The following is a 20,706-nucleotide window of genomic DNA, read 5'->3' on the forward strand; positions in this document are numbered from 1 at the left end:
AATTTTTTTAATTGGACGGTTCCCTGCCCTCAGGCTTACAATCTAATTTCTCTTTAATGGCGAAATGAAATGAAGAAGAACAGAGAAGCGAAGAGAAGCCGCAGCAGTTTGCTTTTGCCTCGGTCTGCATGGCAGGGAAAGATTCTGCCTCCTTCTCTTTCCCTTCCTGCATTACTTGAGGGTGCATCTACACTGACGAAATAATGCAGTTTGGCACTGCTTTAAAAGCCATGGCTCCATCCTACAGAATCCCTGGATTTGCAGTTTGGCACTCGTTGGCAACAAAGGCAAAAGACCTTGCAAAAACTACAAATCCCCCTAAACTGGAGCTTACTGCACATAAAGTGGTGTCAAAATGCATCATTTTTACAATGTAGACGCACCGTGAGTGCAAACTATGTGTATACTTTGAACTCATTTTGCAACAGTTGGTGTGAACTAAGGGCCAAAAGGGGGAAAGTGGGAGGAGGAGAGAGAATTCGGGACTTTTAAAAAAGCCGGTGAAAAAGTGTCACTGCAAACTGGAACATTTTGAGGGAATGTGACCATATTAAACTGCTGAGGAACTGAAGAGAATCAAGGAAAGCCTTCACAAAATGGAGGTTTCTGGTGTTGAACACTTTGGTTCTTGTCTTAATTGACAGGGTCTTCCAGGAAAGAATAACACCAGTGGTCCTTCACCCCATTTAATTCCTTTCAGAAATATGAAAAGGAGGAGGATTCTTTTTTAGGCAGGCAGTTGGGTTGCTTAGTTCCCTTGCACCTCCATTTCAAAAAGCCAGTGGAAGGGAAGATTTCCCTGAGGGAAAAAATGGCTTTCCCTCCCTTGGCTTGGCTTCCTGCGTTTGGCTTCCCTCCTCCTCCTCCCTCGTGCAAAGCGGAAAAGCACAACTCGCACGAGGACGGTGAGCAGCGTGGTCCTCTTAGGCTCCACACGTCTTTTCACGTCTCCCTCAGGCAAAGCGGCTACAAAACACCACACAACACGCGCCTGCCATTTTGAATCCATAGTGGGTCTCATGTCCGCCATCTTTGTATGGCGTCTCCAACCCACACGCCACCATCTTGGAAATTGGTGCCAATGTCAAAACACTAAAAAGCCCTTCCTAATTAAGGTTGCCATAATTCTCTACTAAAAACCAGGACAAAATTTAGACCAAAATGTAGGAGAATTGTAGGATAAAATTTAGCCCAAAATGTAGGACATTTAAGCGCCTCCATTTTTCTTAAATGTCCTACATTTTGGGCTAAATTTTAATCCTACAATTGTCCTACATTTTGGTCTAAATTTTGCCCTACATTTTGTCCTGGTTTTTAGTAGAGAATTATGGCAACCCTATTCCTAATGTTCAACCGAAATCTACCCTGTTGCCACAAATATTAGTCGTTTCCTCAGGAACAACGGAGGAAATATTGGTCGTTTCCTCAGGAACAACGGAGGACAACATTGGACAACGTTTTCTCCTCTTTTGTGTGACACACAACCGTTTGTCCACCTCAGTCTAAATTATACCCCAATTCCTTCAATTTTTTCCTCATAGGACTCCATTTTCCTCTGGTTTTCAATGGTTCAGTTTCTTTAGTTTGTTTCCTCCAAGTACAGAATAGGTTGAGTCTCCCTTATTATATGGAATCTCTAAGTCCAAAATAGTCCAAAATCTTGGCTTTCTGAGGGGCCCAATCTAGAGAAAATTGGTTTCATGTATTAAAATTGTTTAAAATATTGTGTGTGTAAAGTTATCGTCAAGTTGTGTGAGTTGTAAATGAAACATCGATGGATGTACGGTTTAGCGCTGGGTCACTGTCTCTGAAGATATCTTGTGATATATATATATATATATATATATATATGCAAATATTAAAATAATAATAATAATAATAATTAAAAATCCAAAAATACTCCTGGTCCCAACTATTTTGAATAAAGGCAACTCATTGTAATACATTTTACACAATCTCAACTCAAAATTGAAGCCGGGGCGAGGGGGGGAACCGACTGCAAAGTAAAACATGAGTAAATTTTGTGTGGTAATATTTGTTAAGATGTAAGGAAAACATTTATTAGGTCTTATTTTTGGTCCACAATTCTGTCAGTGTGGTGCTCAAGCCTGAGGAAATCTTATTGCAGTCAAGATTTAGGCTTGTCTTCAGAAAGACACAAAATGGCTTCCAGCCATTAATGTATGACTGAAGCTCTCCAAAGGGCAGAATGTCTCGAAATACACTAATATGGTTCCACAAGACCATATCTATCTATCTATCTATCTATCTATCTATCTATCTATCTATAGATATGCATATTTATATGTGTGTGTATAGATATATATATATCCCTACATGGTCAACTGTCTGCTTTTTCCTTCTTGTTGCCTCAGAGCAACATGGCTGCCATTTTGGAGAAAGAAAGTCTCCTCAGCTTCCATCTTCTCTTCCTCATTAAGTGAAAGGAACAAAGTCTGGCAAGAGCCAAAGGGCCATGGCTGCATCTGTACTGCAGAAATAATCCAGTTTTACAACACCTTAACTATCATGGACTCCTGGGATTTGTAGTTTTGCTAAATATCTCAACAACTTCAAATCCCAGGATTCCATAACATGGAGCCACAGAAGTTAAAAGCGGTGTCAAACTGCGTTATTTTTGCACTGCGGATTAAGCCTGCCTTGTGACATTGTACTTGAGGCAAGGCAAAAATGGAGGGAAAATAAATAAATAAATAAATAAATAATAATAAGCTTCTTCTTCTATATCTTCTTTCAACATTTATATATAAATATACAAAATACATCAATGTATTAAACAGGAAAGAAATAGGTTGTTGCAAAAACAAAATGCAATACACACACACATATATAATCTGCAACAAATATACAAAGTGCATCAATTTATTGAACAGGGAACAAAAAGATGTTTGCGAAAACAAAATGCAATCCATCCATCTATCGATAGATTGATCTATAGATTTCTTCCCTGTTCAATAAGTTGCTACATTTTGTCTATTTGTTCCCTGTTCAATAAGTAGTTGCATTTTGTGTCTATATACAATATATATATATATATATATATATATATATATATATATATAAATTTTGTTTTTGCAGCAACCTCTTTGCTCCCTGTTCAATAAGTTGTTGCCTTTTTGTCTATTTGTTTCCTGTTCAACAGTATGCTGCATTTGTGTCTCTGTGTGTGTATATATATATATATATATATATATATTGCATTTTGTTTTTGCATCAACCTCTTTGCTCCCTGTTGAATAAGTTGCTGCATTTGGTCTCTTTGTGCCCTGTTCCATAGGATGTTGCATTGTGTGTATAAATATTGCATTTTCTTTTTGCAACAACCTCTTTGCTCCCTCTTCCCAGGAAAGAGCCCCACTCTCTCCATCCCCATTGGCTTCCTCGGCTGTCAACCTTGCAAAGTGGGTCCTCCCTTTGTAAATTCATTAATTTCTGTGTCTCCCCCCTCTTTTTCCCTTTTGCAAGGTTGTCTGTTTTAACACAACCCGCCTCCCTCTGGATCCCATTGGTGCCTTGCCTTGCAATGTGCATTTCCATTGGCCCTTTGCAAGAGACACCAGGGTAGGCTTCCCATAGACAGACCAGGAAGCTTGATGTGTTTGGGGAGTATATTTTCATTTTTTCCTCCTTTTTCCTTTTTGTAGATGAACCAGGAAGTAAAGTTTCTTCTGCTTTGGTCTCTCCATCTTCCCTGAAAAGAGAAAAGCAAAGGAGGGACTTGAGCAGCAAAGGGGGAGAAGCAAGGCATTACAGGTGAGTCTGCAAAAGGGGAATGCAATGCAGCTCAAATTGGGGCCTCTGTGCATAAAGCCCCCTCCTTCTGCTTTGAATTTAAGAGATGGCTTGCTGCTGCTGTTCTTGTTTTTCTCTCTCTCTGCTTCATTTTCCTGATCCAGCAATTCAGGACAATCTGGATTACAATGGTAGGTGAATCGAAAGGATAAGAAAATGTTAAGATTAAGCTTCTTGGCTCTGTTATCCATAAACCTTTATTTTATTATAAAGAAAGCCAAGGTCCATATTTGGAAGAATTGCAAAAAAAGGGGCAAAAATACAATATTTCATGTATTTTTGAAAATGTTGCCACGTTTGCAATGGCCTTGTCCTCCTCCTTTCCTCTCTCTTGCACCGGTGCCTTTTCAAAACTGCATCTTGGCATGCAACAAGGTTTTCAAGGTGGAAAGCTTTCTCTCCCCCTGAAAATCCCCAATTTTTAACCTCCAGGAAAAGCTTGCTTGTGAAAGAAGATACTGGAACAAAACAGCATATATATATATATATATATATATATATATATATATATATATATATGGGCAAACCCTGAATATGAGTTGGAAAAGGAGGCACTCTGGAAAATGGGTATTGCAAGAAGTGCTTGAACCATATTTTCTGCCAAGCTGAAAGTGCCCAACGAAGGGCCCAAAATACAGTCATTTAAGGCACCACATTCCGTCTGTGTCAAAGGAAAGGCTTTCCAAGCCTCAAATAGGGAGCGTCCCTTATAATAAAAGACCCTTGCCAGCCCTATAAGGGCTCTCAGACCCTCAAGGAACATCCTTTATGGCTGTGTTTCCCAAACTTTGGTCCTCCAGATGTTTTGGACTTCATCTCCCTGAATTCTGGTCATGCTGGCTAAGACTTCTGGGAGCTGAAGTCCAAAACACCAACGTTTGGGAATTGCCACCTTCTCATAAAAGGACATTTGCCAGCCCTATAAAGGCTTTTGTACTTTCTGGCCCTATGAGGACCCCTCAGATAAGGGTCATCCTTTATAACAGTGTTTCCCAAACATTGCTCTTCCAGATGTTTTAGACTTCAGCTCCCAGGGTTCCTGATTGTGGTCCCAAATGGCTAGGGCTTGAGTTGAAATCCAAAGCAGATGGAGCACCAATATTTGGGGAACACTGCTTTATAATAAGGAACAAGCTTTCTGGTCCTCAAATAGGAGGCAACCCTTACAATAAGGAACAAGCTTTCCAACTCACAAATGAACATGCCTCATAATAAGGGACACTTGCCAACCCTATAAGGGCTCTCAGACCCTCAGATAGGGGACCCATCCCTTATAATAAGGAACAAGCTTTCACCAGTGGCAGCAAGAATAATTCCTGGATGCATTTTGGAAGAAGCTTTCAAGTGGTCTCTAGGAAGTAACATTGTGTACATCCTCATGTACCCTGCTGGCACTAAATAAATACATCTAAGAAAGATGGAAGTTTCAGAATGTCTTTTTAATTTACTTCTGCAAGGCTTCCCTGACCTGGATGTTTCATTTCATGGGTACATATTGTTAGTTTTGAACAAAACATTGGCTGAAACATGTTGAACTGTCTTGAAACCGATGCTTATTCTTCCATTGTTGTTCCTGTTTCTTGTACCAACTTTTTTGCTGCAGACGTAAAGCCTAGGAACATGTCAGCTTTGTTAAGTGCAGTATACCTGTAGCTGGTTTTACTTTTCCTCCGGTCCTTGAGGCCATGGTTGAGTCTGCATTCTTTCTCCTTCATCTTCTGAATCATGGGCCTGTTACAGACTGCCAGAATAAAGCTGCTTCGGGTCTCTTTGGAGGTGTGCTATTTAAATGATGCATGGGTCCTAAGAGTCCGGAGGTCGCGCCAAAACCACACTCCATTCCTAAGCACTGGAGTGCAGCTTTGGTGCAGCTTCCGGATTCTTAGGATGCATGCATCATTTAAACAGCATATCCCCAAAGAGACCCGAAGCAGTTTTATTTTGGCAGTCTGTAACAGGCCATAGATTCATTTGGAGTCCTATAGTCACTTTGAGACTGTCAACTGGTACATCCACATTGCAGGAATAATCTAATTTGGTGCTACTTTAACTGCCATGGCTCAAGGCTATGGCATTCTGGAAATGGTAGTTTGTTGTGGCACCAGAGCAAAGCTATCTTGTCCCCTCTTAACCGTCTCTTCTCCAGGCTAAACATACCCAGCTCCCTATGTCTTTCCTCATAGGGCTTTATGGTTTCCAGACCCTTCACCATTTCGGTTACCCTCCTCTGGACACGCTCCAGCTTCTCAACATCCTTCTTGAATTGTGGTGCCCAGAACTGGACAGGCTAGGTTCATTTGCCCAATGTTTTCTTTTTAAAACCTAGGTGCAGCCGAGAGACTATGACCACGTTAATTCACCGAGGGCGGCGGGCCGACGTTGGCAAGAATGCTGACAAGCGGGTGGAGGGGGATGAAGACTCAGTGCTGGACAAGAGTGCGGGCGAGGAAGACTCTGGCGACTCCAAAGATATCCGTCTCACCCTCATGGAGGAAGTGCTGCTCCTGGGGCTGAAAGATAAGGAGGTACGGAAAGAACGGGATGTGCCTCTCGTTTCTTCCCCTGAGATCTTTCCTTTTCTCTGGGATGGAAGGTTGTGACAGTGTTGATGGTTATGATCACGTGTATCAATAACTTCACAGTTGTAGAACGTTGCCTGTTATTGTGGACCGGAAAAGGCAGCTGGCTGAAATTCTTCTTTGGCCCGAGTGGGAACTTTATGACCCTCCAACAGTTTTTGGGGATAGCAACTCCCCTCAGCCCCTGAGCCAGCATTGCCAATTGTGGGGATGTCAGTGAGTTACAGCAAGAACATTGAGGGCTGCAACCGCATTGCAGAAACAATCCAGTTTGGCTCCGTTTTAACTGCCATGGCTCCGTGTTATGGAATCCTAGGAGCTAGAGTTTGTTGTGGCACCAGAGCTCTGTGACCGAGGAGGCTAAATGTCTCACAAAAGTACAATTACCAGAATTTCGTTGTGTGCAGCCATGGCAGTTAAAGCCGTGTCAGTTAATTCTGCAGTGCAGACGCAGGCTACGTATTACAGGTGAAGAATTCTCTGTCCTGCCTTTGAGGAAGCAGGTAGGTCATCCTTATGAACAAGCAGACCAATGCATTGTGTTTGTGTACAGGTTGAGTCTCCCTTATCCAGAATTACAAAATATTCCAGAATTGTGTATGTGGCTCTCTGAGACCTTTGTTTTCTGATGGTTCGGTGTACACAAACTTTGTTCCATGCACAAAATGATTACAAATATTGTGTGTAAAATTACCTTCAGGCTCTGGGTATCAGGTGTATACAAAACATAAATGAATTCCTTGTTTAGACTTGGGCCTCTTCTCCAAGATATCTCATGATGTGTATGCAAACATTCCAAAAACTCTGAAATCTAAAATACTTCTGGTCCCAAACATTTTGGATAAGGGAGACTCAACGTGTCCCACTTTTTAAAAACGGCATTCAAGACCATTTCAGTTTTTGCTGTCCCTTGGGTTACTAAGCGAGAGTATACCCAACACAATCTCTAAACAATCTCTATTCTCAGACACGCTTCATGAAAACACCAATTACCCAACAGCCCTGCCAGGAATGCCAGCGACTTGGCCTTCTCGTGTTACAGTTAACATTTCTTGGGGGAAGAACCTTGATTTCTACTGGGTCTTAAAGTCACAGAACCAAACCCAGTGACAAATTTGAGTTCTAATGGCGGTGTCTTCTGCCCCGGTCATAACTCACCTGGCTGACTTTAGGTTTAATGGAAGGGTGGAACTCTCAATCCAAGCAGCCCCATTGACAGATGGCCATCCAGCCTCTGTTTAAAGACCTCCAGAGAAGGAGACTGTACTACACTCTGAGGAAGGAGTGTCTTCCACTGTCGAACAGCCCTTACTGTCAGGAGGTTCTTCCTAATGTTGAGGTGGAATCTCTTTTCCTGGAGCTTGCATCCATTGCTCCATTGGGTCCTAGCCTCTGAAGCAGCAGAAAACAAGCTTGCTCCCTCCTCAATTTGACATCCCTTCAAATATTTAAACAGGGCTATCATATCATTCTCTTCTCCAGGCTAAACATTCCCAGCTCCCTAAGTCTTTCCTCATAGGGCATGGTTTCCAGACCCTTCACCATTTTAGTCGCCCTCCTTTGGACACGCTTCAGTTTCTCATTTTCTTCCCATTTATTCTCTTCTCTTTGCATTAAATTTCCTGTCTAGATATGTGTCAGAAACTAGGTAGGAACCTGCTTGGAAGCTTGGGTTAGCCATTTTGTGCTAGGCTATCTTGCAGAATATTTCCAGTGAGACAAACATGTCCAAGCTTTTGTCCTTTATTAGTTAAAGGAAGCACCCTGCCCTTCCTTCATTCCTACTTATGCCTCAAAATTAAGGTGAGATTTAGGAACGGCATTGAGCGCAGCTAGACTGTTGACATTACGAAAACCATCTTCTGTCCTAGCACTATTGAAACTGTTAAATGAAACCTGTAGTGAGAGAAATGGCCTCACTTGAGTCCCCAGGGACTAGAGTAAAAACCCAAGAGCATTGATTTGCGTGTTTTGTTGGACTTCCAGAGACCATAGTTTGAATCCTCACTGACATAAGGAAGCCCACAGCTTCTCATCAAGGTGAAATGGTTCGAATGTTTCCTAGGACTCTGGAGACCATGATTCAAATCTCCACTCAGCCATAGAAACCCACTAGGTAACCTTGGACAAGTCCCACTCTCTCAGCCTCTGAGGAAGGCAATGTCAAACCTTCTCTGAAGAAATCTGGCCAAGAAAACCCTAGGAGAGGATTGCCATAGATCAGAATCAACTTGAAGACACATAGCAATGTGAAAACCCACTGAACATCACATTGGGTGTGAAGAACACATGGCCATCTAAACTCCACTTGCCATCATCTCCAGCCAGCAGCTTACAGTCAACTCTCCACATTTGTGGCTTTGACTTTTGCAGATTTGATTATTTGTGGATTTGATTCATATATTCCCTCTAGGAATTTCTAAGTCCTCCAGTGTGACTACAGTCAGCCTCTGCCAAATGCTATACTGAAGAACCTAGAGAGTCCTAGAGAGAACACACTTATCTAGGTATTTGTAGGTCCTCCAGTGCAATTCTGTGGTCAGATTTTGGCGGATGTTGGCCACAGACTTGCTCTGGAGGACCAAGAGATTCCTAGAGAGGGGTTCTCTCAGATAAAAGTAAAAAAATTGTGATTCTTTATATGCAGTTTTCCCACTTTGACAGGGGTCCTGTGCCCCTAACACTAGCGAACGTGGAGTTGTCTATGGCCAGTGATTATTGGAATTGTACTTCGACAGTCTCTGAAAGTTGATAGATTTCCCATCCTGGTTTTTAGTTCTTCCAGGTTCTGTACTGCTGCCTTATGCCTTGGCCCCATCCTCTGTGTTTGAACTCCCCCAACAAAGCATGTTTTCCTTTAATAGTAAGTCATCCTTGGTGAGGAGGCACATCTTGGTGACTGAGCACATGTCTTGCAAGTAGAAGCTCCTGGTTTCAATCCTGGAGATCTCCACCTGGTAGTTTCTCAGCTAGCAAAGCTGGCGGGGGGACAGAGCCTGTGGTTGCGCTCTAGGAGCGATTTGCATTTGAAACTGCTTGCCAAGCCAAGCCGACAGCACTTGCTCTAGATAGAGTGTTATCCCTGGTATATTACGTAAGTAACTCTTTGTCCTTTGGGGGAACCTTTTAAATTAAGTTGTGGCAATGTAACTCCGGCTGCACCTGCTCCGTCGCTCTCTCTTTTCTCCCCGGGGGCATCCACTTCCGACTTTTCCTGTAACGGCAGAAGCTTTTTCATTTGATCACACCAAACAAGCCTTTCCTGTGGCGGGTTTTGTTGACTCGGCTCTTGGAGAAATGGGTGCCGGCTTTTCCTGGAAGCCACGCTAAGAGGGGTTCATTCTTTTGGGGCGGATTACTTGTCCAGGGGATGATATTCATTTTCTTAAAATTGTAACTACAATCCAGTTGCGAGGATTTGTTTTAAAACACATACCTGATCCATGTAAGAGGCAGAATTGGAGAAGAAATTGGGGAAATCAGCCCCAAATTTGGAGGCCGATTGCTAATCCTGTGTGTGTTTGGATCCCTTGTCAATACAGGGACTATTATCCTGGTTTGTTTTTCCCGTTCCGTCGTTGGTCACAGACAGGTTTTTCAACTGGGTTTTCTCTGCCAGGGTGTGACATATTATTCAAACAGTTCTCTTGTGAACTTTATAGACTAGGAAAGAAGCGACAGTCTGAGGACGCTGCAGCACTTGTTGGACTTCTGAATCTTCTGAGAAGAACCCACAAAATTATCCCTAGCAGTTGCCAGTTACTGTTAAACAACTATGGTCCTTAACACATGGACCTTAGTATATATACTCAAAGGGGCACTTTGCTGAAATAGTCAGGCCCTAGTGAGGGGCAAAAGTAGATTTACGATTTGGGTGTGATACTGTTCCTTCCCTTCCTTTCCTTTATTTTCTTTGGGTTGGTGGTGGTGAGGGAGGATTCGGTTCTAGTCTAAACCACTCCGATGGAAGAACTCATACTGTACACCTAGAATGTCAAAATATTGATGTTAGACTTCATACCTGAAAGAAATCCTCTTTAAGTTTTGGTATTGCTATGTGAAATCTTGATTCCAGCTTTTAGGCTTGGAATTTTGGACTGTTAGAGCCATGATATCGGTATCAATTTGGCTGTTACAAATTTGTGATGTAGCAATATAATGAAATATTTGAATATAATGATAATGTAATATAATATAATATAATATAATGATAATGTAATATAATATAATATAATGTGTCAGTGTGGTGTAGTGGTTTGAGCGTTGGACTATGACTCCGGAGATCAGGGTTTGAATCTTCGCTCAGCCATGGAAAACCTGGGCAGGTCACACTCTCTCAGCCTCAGAGGGAGGCAAAGACAAACTTCCTCTGGAAAAACTTGCCAAGAAAACCCCATGATAGGTTTGCCTTAGCATCAGCGTAAGTCAAAATAATGGGTTGGAGGCACATAACAACAAAATACACTAGGAAGTTTCCAGTTCTGGATCCCCCCTGAATAAAGTACTGAAAACTTCTTGACAGTAAGGGCTAGTTCAGTGCTTTTCGTTCCAGGATGAACATTTGCAGCTATTGCAAGTGCAAATATGGCCCTGATGTGAAACGTATTTAACTTTTCTCTATGCACCCACAGAAGTTTCTTTGAGACGTATAGGATTCTGTCTGAACCAGCTATAATTCAAAGCCACTCATTCCAAGAGTTTTGTTGTTACAATAAATAACTGCAGTGTGTGTTCAGTATCCTTCAGGAAGAAGGCAAAGTTCACTTGCTTATTTTTCTTGAGAAGACCTTTTAAAGAAAAATAAGCAAATGAACTTTCCCTTCTTCCAGATTTTCCTCCAAAAGGCCCTTATCCAGCTTTCCTTTACAGTATTGTAGCATGAGGAAGTAAGGTGTGTTTGTTTTTGAAGGTAGAGAAGTAACAAGTGCTGGTTGTCAAATGTTTGCCAAGGCAAAGGTGCCTTGCATAAGCTATCCATTGCAGAGCAAACAGGCTCCTGACTCCCTTTTTCCCCTTTGGTTGAAACCAGTGATGTCAAGGCAAGGAAGCGCATGAAGTGTGGGCCTGGTGTTTGCACAGGAGGTATGGTTTGCCGATGCCAAGCTGCTGTTCCTGTTGACCTGCCACCTTCTCTTCTTTTTGTGTAAAGGAGCCTGGGTTGTTCTTCAACTTGGCTTTATCATAAGTTAATCCCTAACAGGGAAGAATTTAAGCAACACAGTGTTGGTTTGTTGGTTTGTTTTCTCCCTGTTGCCTCTTCACTCCTCCATTTGCATTATGCACCTTGCCTGTCTCAGGAAACCCTTGCTCAGCTAGATATTAAGAAGAGCCTTGCTAGATGGACAAAGAGCTGTCTTATCCAGCATCTTATTTCTCGCTATGGCCAGTTGGATGGTGCAAGGAGGACATGAACCCAGTAGCTCTCTCTTACTTTTGATCCGCAGCATTCTGACCCAAAGGGAAGGGCATGATAGAGGTTTCTTTACCATGTTTGCCATAACCAATTGAATACACCTGTTGATGCAAGTTAAATCAAACAATAAAGTCAGGGGATTGATAGATATATGAGGCAGTAAGAGCCATTGCTGTGTAAGAACAGGTTACTTGGAAGGTAAGAAAAAGGAGGACATGTTTGCTTTGGAGGAGGACTGTTGTGGGGACATATGTAGGTGACCTTTACTGATGCTTGTCCTTTGTCTTCTCAGGGCTACACATCTTTCTGGAATGACTGTATCTCTTCAGGGCTGCGCGGTGGCATTCTCATTGAGTTGGCCATGCGAGGAAGGATACAGCTGGAGCCTCAAACCATGAGGAAAAAAAGGCTGCTGGATCGGAAGGTGAGATCGCCTGCCTCTTGGTCTCTCTACAACCTCTGTGCGTTGGTCAAAAGCAGCATTGTTGGCCTTATCTTCCTCTTTCTTTGTCTTCTAGGTGCTTCTAAAGTCAGACGCCCCAACGGGAGACGTGCTCTTGGATGAGACGCTCCGCCACCTCAAAGCCACCGAACCTGCTGAGACAGTGCAGACTTGGATTGAGCTGCTCACAGGTGAGGGAGGGAACATCAGTATTTGGCTCTCAGCCCCATAATAGGATTACTGCAACAAGGTCCTTCCACAACTGCTTTTAAAAAGGGATTAGAAGTTTCCACTGATGCAAAATTCAAAAACGAGAACTTAACTGGTTGCTCTTTTGTGTGCCTTCCCTGGCTGTTGATTTCTGAACCCATGTCCCATTGCTTCTTCCTACCTTGCAGTGATGGAAGTACCAGTTGTAGTTTCCTCTGTACTAGGTATATCTCCGTTAACAAAAACAGTTCTTTCCTGGACATGATCTTTTTTTAACATAAAATTTAGAAATATCATGGAAAAGACAGGCATTGGTTCATACACTGCAGAAAAGAAGAACAGTTCATCTTTTAGCAAACTTTTTATTCATAACGCTGTTCTGAATAAGAAGTTTGATGAAACATATGTTAATATATATATATGTTTTCAAAACTAACAACTCGGTCAGGGAAATCTTCCATTAGTAGACAAAAACATTTTGAATCTTCTAAAGACCATTTGAAAAGTCCTTCTAAAATGCATCCAGCGATTACTCCCCTCACCTGTTTTTTAGCGTTTCCATTTCTGTAGCCAAACCTATAAATCTATAGTTCTTTAACATTCTGGTGGGGGCTGGTGAGACAGTGACCCCCTTTTCTCTCTGTTTGGATATTCACTCATGCTTAGTAAGGACTTGTGGAAGTAGCTGCTGTTTCTCTTGCCTGTAGTAGGCAGGCACACTCAGCTACACTGGGATTGCCTTGAGCAGAATCCATTTCTTCCCCAACTCAAGCTTTATTGCATTGTTTATGCACTAACACTGCTTCAACCCAACACTGAAAGTTTGTTTTTCTCCAGCTTGCCTCCACCCTCCTTCCAAATAGCAGTGCTGCCAATACCAGCTAGACAGAGGATAAGAAAGGAAAGGTGGGCTATGGAGGGGGCATAAAAAGACTTTCTAAAAATGAGCTTCTTAGTCAGAGGCTTTGTTAGCTCTAGAGAAAACAGGAGAAAGAAGCAGCATTACAAGATTGGCCAGGGAGTTTTTGTTCTTACTGTTACATTCCCTGCCTGTGAAGCTACCTGTGGACACTTATGGATGGGGATGCAAGCTCCAAGTCTGGGAGTAATATTTTGTCTACTGGGTTCTCTCTTAGGTGAGACCTGGAACCCCTTCAAGTTGCAATATCAGCTCCGCAACGTCCGCGAGCGGATCGCCAAGAACTTGGTGGAGAAGGGCATCCTGACCACCGAGAAGCAGAACTTCCTCCTCTTCGACATGACCACCCACCCGGTCACCAACACCACAGAGAAACAGCGCTTGGTGAAGAAGCTCCAGGAGAGCGTCCTGGACAGGTGGGTCAATGACCCCCACCGCATGGACAGGAGGACCTTAGCGCTGCTGGTGCTGGCCCACGCCTCTGACGTCTTGGAGAATATCTTTGCCAGCCTGGTCGACGAGCAATACGACGTGGCCATCAATCGGTCCAAGGACCTGCTGGAGAGGGACCCTGAGGTGGAGGCTGCCAAGGCGGGCGGCACTGAGATGATCTGGGCCGTCCTGGCGGCTTTCAACAAATCCTAAACCCTCCCCAGCGGAGAGAGTTTGTTCTGAGTGGGTTTCACCCCTTTCTCTCTAGGATTGAACCTTCCACTCTGTGGATTCTTCCTATGCCCTTTAAGAGCGGGCATGGGCGACTTTCTGTTGTCATGCCCAGCCGGAGCTGTGGGGCACCGTGGGCAGCATTCTGTTATAGGAAAACCTATATGTTCACCACCTCTTCTTTGGATTTGGGGACCTGTTAGATTGCAAGAATTGAGCGAAGAAGATTTGTGCGTCTCTTTCTCCCTTCTCTGATGCCCCTCTTTTCTTTGTTCTTTTGTTAATCATACATCCCAAGTTAAAATGAAGGTTAGAAAATGAATTGAACCACCTCACTTTATATCTCTCTCTCTTTTTTAATTTCAGATCTCCTTTTTTTTTTGTGGTATGTTTTAGGAAGGACTGAATTGCAGTGTGTGTTCTGTTGTATTGTTTTTTTGGGGGTTTTTTATCAGACGTCTGACCTCAGTTTTGCTCTGTCTTGCTTCTTCTTGATCCAAATTCCTCTGGATTTTTTCCCCCTGTGCTGTTCTCCTTGAGTTTGTTTGGAAATACCATTACAACACAAATCTCTATGCAATCTCCTGTGTGTTTTTCCTTTGAGTTCAGGGGGTTCTCCTCCCTTCTTGATTCACAGATAATTTACAGTGAAAAGAGAATACGCATCGATGGTACTATGTACTGTGTACTAACCAAAGTACCTCTACTAACCAAAGCTTGAGGGTTGGATCCAGATTTAATTGGGCTTAATTCACATTGATGACAGTGAGGTTTAGCTGTTCACATTCTTTTTCATGGAACCAAAGTGCAACTGGCAAACATCTGGTTCCAAACCTAACTGCTCTGACAGTAGCTAAATTCTGGGTGGAGTTGTGTAATTTCCACGTTTGTATATGTTTTTTCTGTTTATTTTAACATGGAAGAGACAAGGGTTGAGGCATTCTGCCCATCTCAGCCGTTGGAAAGTTAATCCGATCCTCTCTTGGGCTTCTCGGGGCATTGCCCAAAACATCATTTTTGAACGTAAAAATCTCAGCCGCGAGGTCCAGAAATGTTTTATGTCAGGGAAGCTGAGACTTTGGGATGGCTGGATCATGGAATAACGTATGCCATGCACTGGCTTTCTTTTTAGCCAAAGCATTTTGGACTTCAGCTGAAGTCCAAAACATCTGGAGGACCAAAGTTTGGGAACCACTTTAGAGATTTGACACTCCAAATGGATACCTTACCAAGGCTGCATCCTCACTGCAGAAATAATCCCATTTGACAACACTTTAACTGCCTTGGCTCTGTGCTGTGGAATTCTGGAAATCATAGTCTTGCGAGAGATTTAGCCGTTTCTATCGGAGAGCTCTGGTGCATTGAGCCATGGCAGTTGAAGTGGTGCCAACCTGGATTGTTTCTGCAATGCAAACACAACCCAAATGTTACTTGAATGCAATTTTTATACCAGAAACCCATACCCTGACCCACACAGCCTCCTTTCCGCCTCCCTTCCCTATCCCCATGAAAAGGAAAGACGTGCGTTTCAGTTAAGGACGTTTACTTTTTGTGAATAACATTTCACCACAAACAGGTACAGGATGAGGTATCCGAGAAGGAAAAAAAGAAAAGACAAGAAAACCTTTGGTATAAAATGTACAGCTTTTTTTTTTTTTTTCATTTTCTTTTACAGGCAAAAAGGGGGGAAAAAGGACTTTGGTTTTCTCTCTCTCCCTTTTCTTTTAAAGTTATAGCACAGTCAACAAACAAAGAAGAAGCATTCAATTTATTAATATATAGTAATGCACTGCTTTGATTAAAAACATGACCACACTACTCAGCTTACGCTGGTCAGGGGCAAGAGGACGGAAGGAAGGAAAGGATGATGGGAGATGTTAGCATTTATTTTAGAGTTCATATTTTGCCTATTTGTCTTTGCCTGTCAACCTACTTTCAAAGACAAAGGTGCAATTGTCTGTTTTAAACAACGCAAACCCATTCGCGGCACTGTCTTGAATCTTGCTTTAAAAAATACACTTTTTCTCCAAGTGAAGGGAGGCAATTGTTGGCTTTCTTTCTTTTCTCTTTAATGTCACTGTGTGTCTTTTTATTCAGGATATTTTAATGCAACTTTTAAAAGCCCTTCGGCCTCGGGAAAGGTGTTTTCCAAATGCATGCTGCCCGTATTTAAAACGTTTAAAAGAATGATGGATGAGTGGAGACTTTTACACTGTAGTCATAGCGGAGGAAATGCAAGGAAGGAATACTTCACGGGAGCCATTGTCTGACTTGGAAGAATCAGGTTTGGAGAGAGTTGATTTGACTTATTTCTCCTGTTCCTTGTCCCACTGAAATTTCAGAGCTGCTACCATTTACTTGTTTAATAATTTGTTTTTAATAATTTGTTTTATTTATATACCGCTATTCCAAAGATCATAGCAGTGAACAGCAAGTAAACTAATTAGCAAGTAAGCTAAGTAATGTGGTGATATTTAACTTACTTCATTATACAGTGGGGCCCTTGGCATCCGCTGGGGTTTGGTGCCAGGATCCCCTGTGGATATCAAAATCTGCAGATGCTCAGGTCCTATTAAATACAATGGATGGTAAAATGGTGCCCCTTAAATAAATCAAGCTTGCTATTTGGAATTTTTATACGTTTTTTAAATATTTTCAAGCCATGGATGCTTGAATCTGTGGATAAAAGATCGGAGGATAAGGAGAGCTGATGGTACTAGCATTAGTATCTATGTTTCCCCTGTAAGTGTAAAGTATATGAAGGTCAAATACCAATCCTACTGGGAGTCTGCAGCTAGAGTAGATGTACTGAATGAATGGGATTTATATAAGTGTTGACTCGCAGTTCAACAGTTGATGTCATGGATCTGATCAAATGGGAGCTACTAGTAGAATTCAAACCCAAAACCATGGAATTGCACCTAAATTACTGATGTTGGTATTGACATGGATGCTTTTCCATGTTTTCTGTCTCTGCAGGCAACCTGGGACCCTTTCACACCACACAGTTACAGGTTGAGTCTCCCTTATCCAAAATGCTTTGGACCAGAAGTGTTTTGGATTTAGCATGGCCATAGAATTGCACTGGATGACGGGCAAATGCCTAGAGACATCTTCCCTGTAGGAATCTCTAGGTCTTCCAGCATGACTTTGTGGTCAACTTCTGGCAGAGTTGCGCCGTAGGGCATAGAGATTCCTAGAGAGAACATATTAACCGAATCCGTGAATACTCAAATCTGCAAAAGTCAAAGCTGCAAATGCGGAGGACCGACTGTAATGAGATACCCAAATCTAAATATGAAATTGATTTATGTTTCCTGTATGGAAGGTAATTTTATACACAATATTTTTAACAGTTTGCGGAGGAAACAAAAGTTTGTGTACACTTGAACCAACAGCAAGCAAAGGTGTCACTATTTCAGTCACTCTTGTGGACAAATTTGGATTCTGGGATATTTTGGATTTTGGCATTCTGGATCAGAGAGACTCAACCTGTTTAGCATTATATCAGAATCATAGAGTTGGAAGAGACCACAAGGCCATCCAGTCCAACCCCTGCCATGCAGGAGCTTTCTACTTCTATTATGATTGTACTTGAATTGACCATGGCAATATCCTGTTCAATCCTGAGATTTGCAGTACGTTCTAAGTACCACACAAAACTTACACATACCAGGATGGATGCAACCATGGCACTTAAAGTGGAATCATAGTGCTATAACTGTGTAACATGAGTTGAACTGAAAAGGTTTCCCGGCTTTGGAAACTTGTTCTCCTAAAGCTACCTGTTACCTGTCCCTCTTTGCCACACCTTCAGGGCAGTTTTTATTGTGATGGCCTATCATACAAGTATGCGCCTTGTGTTTGTCGAATTCTGTGTCTCGCTAGACAGAGCGCAGCAGGAAAGAGGGATGTTGCAGGTCAGTGAAAGATCCCTGCCAGACCTTTGTGCAATTATAAGATGAGAGGGATACCATGTGGATCTAAAATGATCTTTGTAGGGATCGTCAGTGTCATAAAACCAACCTAGTTAGAGCCATAAAAATGTCATTTTCATGGATTTGGAGTTAAGAAACACACATGATCTTTGCCCTTATAAATGTGGTTTTTCTCAACACAGGATGTTTGTTGAGATCCTCTGTGGCATATCTCAGGATGTCACCAGTTTTGACTTTCTGAACAGGCAAATAGTTAATTCCTTTTTGAGATTGGGAGGGAGAGAGGATTTTTAATATCTGGGGGCCCAAAATCGTACATTAACACATGGTTAACGCCTGCATCGAAACATCAATTCTGCCACTGGAAACAGTTCCAGAAGCTGAACTTCTCAACTGGGAGTAAGCAGACTCCTTCCATTCGGAGTTTAAATCTTGCAAGGTGGCACATTTTAAAATCTGGGTGAAGGAATTACACACTTTCTCAAAGCCGTAGTCTCCCATCGTTCTCAAGGGCTGCTCATGTTTTAAAGCAGGATTTCACCACCGCCACCCAACCTTATCTTTTTCTAATGTTTTGAAATATACTTAGTCTGAAATATATTTTGCAAACTGTGCTGTTTTTGAACACAGCGAGAACGAAGTGGCTAAAACGACTTGTTCCTTCCTTTGAGCGTTCAAATAGCGAAGAAGAACGACATCCCTACTCCTAACCCTGTGCTGTAACCACTAAAGTGCATTGTATGAGTATCATCCACATGGAACGCGATGTGTAAGGAAAGAGCGAGGAAAGAAAGGTAAGGGGGATGTGTTGTTTTGTTTTTGGGGGCCAGTTTAAGATGTCAGGCCTTCCGCCAAAGCGAGAAAGCCGTGGTCCTCTCTCTGCCCAGAGCAAGCTGAGGGGTTCGGACACAAACAGAGTACTTTTGAGAAGCCATGCAAAAAATATATAGAAATATAGATATATTACGACGGACACATCCACCCACCCACGCATCCTCAAACCACGTCATGCACACCCACACAGACGCACAAAAAGGACGTTTTTCCTTTGCAAAACGAAACAAACAACAACAAAAAAAAGAATCATCTTTGGTATCTTTTCTTTTTTGGTGCAAGAGACAAAGTGAGGTAGAAGTTTCTTTCTTATTTTTTAAAACTTTTCGGCGATTTCGACAAATTCGGTACAGCAGGAATACGCAACGGGGACAAAGGAAGGAGGAGGCAGTGGATCCAGGCCTGGCACGGGTTCAAATTGGGTGACTTTTGTGCCCCTTGGGCATATTGTGAAGGTGGCAAGCCGTGGAAAAGAGGCAGAGATGGTTGCGGCAACGTCACGCCTTTCCAAAGTTTAGACCTAAGCATCGGGGATTTGTTCAGGCCTTCAGAGGGTCGAAAGGTAATTTCTTTTCAATATCCTATTTTTCCTTGCATGGTATCTGCATTGCATTTAATATGGCTAACAATGTTTTGCTTCCCTTTGGGAGCAGGATTTTAGGTTTGCAGATATAGATAGCTAACCTTCTTCATTTTGGCCACATCCACACTGCAGAAATGATCCAGTTTGACCACCCCTTTAACTGTCATGGCTCCATGCCATAGAGTTCTGGGAAATGTAGTTCTGTGCCTTCTCTGTCAGATTGCTCTAGTGCCAGAACAAATTACAGTTCCAAGAAATCCATACCAGGGAGCCATGGCAGTTAAAAGTGGTGTCAAACTGGATTATTTCTTCAGTGTGGATGCAACTTTAGGAGCACAAATCTTGCTTCGTTCCTTCTCTGCCTACTGGTATATTAAAACCTAAATGAGCATCCTTATTAGTTGCATTTATGCTATAGAAATAATGCAGTTCGCCACCACTTTAACTTCCATTGCCCACCTGAAAAAATCCTAGGATTTGTAGTTCGGTGAGGCACCAACACACTTTGGCAGAGAGGGCTGAAGACCCTGCAAAACTGCAAATCTCAGGATCTGAAAGGATGGAGCCATAGCGCTTAAGGTGGGTGTCAAACAGTATTATTTCTGCACCCAAACTCTCTAGACAAAGAAACCTCCTTTTAAAAAGTCCAGCCACAACTGGAGATCTCGCAATTCCCACCTTTGCGGCTGAAAAGCAACCCTATCTGCAAGGATGCTAGTTCCTCTTGTGGCATGACCATGTTCAAGTTGCAAATGCAAACCCGTTTTTGAAGAACGCTCTAAAAACAACGTATAAATGCTTAGTTTAAGTCTGTCCGGTTTGACTCCGTTGTGGTTTGTGTCCCCTGCACAGCGCAACCCTTCACCTTGAAGAGGAGGCCAAGAAAGTGCCTGAAGCCAAAAAATACAATGAAACGAGGGATAAGTAACAACAAAACAGAACCAGAAATTCTACTTTGGAGGCGGTGGGGGAACCAGACAGACTTTGGATGTATCCAGGCTGCAGAGGTAAAGCAGTTTGACACTACTTTATCTATCATGGCTCCATGGTTGCCTCTTTCCTCACGTTTTGCAAAGGAACAGCATTTTTTTCCCTGCTCCTAAATACGAGAAGGAACTAAATCTCTTAATTTTAGGAGCAAGAAACAAGTGGAGTAGCCCAAGTGGGTTAGGAAAAGCAAGGGTGACAACAGGCAGAAATTCCAGAGGTGAAGCATGCTATTGCTCCATCTTTATCATAGGGAAAGCTTCACCCTTTTGAATTACTGCCTGCCGGTGTTAAAAGCGAGAAGGACCCTGGTCAAGGAATGATT

At 42.5% G+C, this 20,706-nt stretch overlaps 1 protein-coding gene across 8 annotated transcripts; it reads left to right on the forward strand.

The window, feature by feature from the left end:
* Nucleotides 1-583: 583 nt before the first annotated feature.
* LOC149301806 (Golgi phosphoprotein 3-like) lies at nucleotides 584-16,434 on the forward strand. 8 transcript variants are annotated; one of them, XM_089482922.1, is made up of 7 exons: nucleotides 584-602; nucleotides 3,666-3,774; nucleotides 3,918-3,944; nucleotides 6,140-6,338; nucleotides 12,098-12,229; nucleotides 12,324-12,438; nucleotides 13,594-16,432. In XM_089482922.1, the coding sequence occupies exons 4-7, from the start codon at nucleotides 6,156-6,158 to the stop codon at nucleotides 14,019-14,021; spliced, it is 858 nt and encodes a 285-aa protein (XP_089339048.1). In that variant the 5' UTR covers nucleotides 584-602; nucleotides 3,666-3,774; nucleotides 3,918-3,944; nucleotides 6,140-6,155; the 3' UTR covers nucleotides 14,022-16,432. The 8 variants fall into 8 exon arrangements, with proteins under 8 accessions (XP_089339048.1, XP_089339041.1, XP_089339042.1 ...); XM_089482915.1 differs by lacking the exon at nucleotides 584-602 and adding an exon at nucleotides 612-905 and having other exon boundaries at nucleotides 13,594-16,434; XM_089482920.1 differs by lacking the exon at nucleotides 584-602 and adding an exon at nucleotides 3,404-3,422.
* The last annotated feature ends 4,272 nt before the right edge of the window (nucleotides 16,435-20,706 follow it).

Source organism: Sceloporus occidentalis, unplaced genomic scaffold (genome assembly GCF_023333645.1).
Source record: "Sceloporus occidentalis isolate IW3139 unplaced genomic scaffold, rSceOcc1.0.p SCAF_20, whole genome shotgun sequence".
In the NCBI taxonomy this organism is placed as follows: domain Eukaryota; kingdom Metazoa; phylum Chordata; class Lepidosauria; order Squamata; family Phrynosomatidae; genus Sceloporus; species Sceloporus occidentalis.

What these genes read in the sequence shown, in the direction of transcription:
- LOC149301806 (XM_089482915.1), top strand. Translation starts at nt 812, where the DNA reads ATGGCTTTCCCTCCCTTGGCTTGGCTTCCTGCGTTTGGCTTCCCTCCT. An exon ending in GCACAACTCGCACGAGGACG is followed by an intron (nt 906 to 3,665) that starts GTGAGCAGCGTG and finishes TCCTTTTTGTAG; the next exon opens with ATGAACCAGGAAGTAAAGTT. An exon ending in AAAGGCTGCTGGATCGGAAG is followed by an intron (nt 12,230 to 12,323) that starts GTGAGATCGCCT and finishes TTTGTCTTCTAG; the next exon opens with GTGCTTCTAAAGTCAGACGC.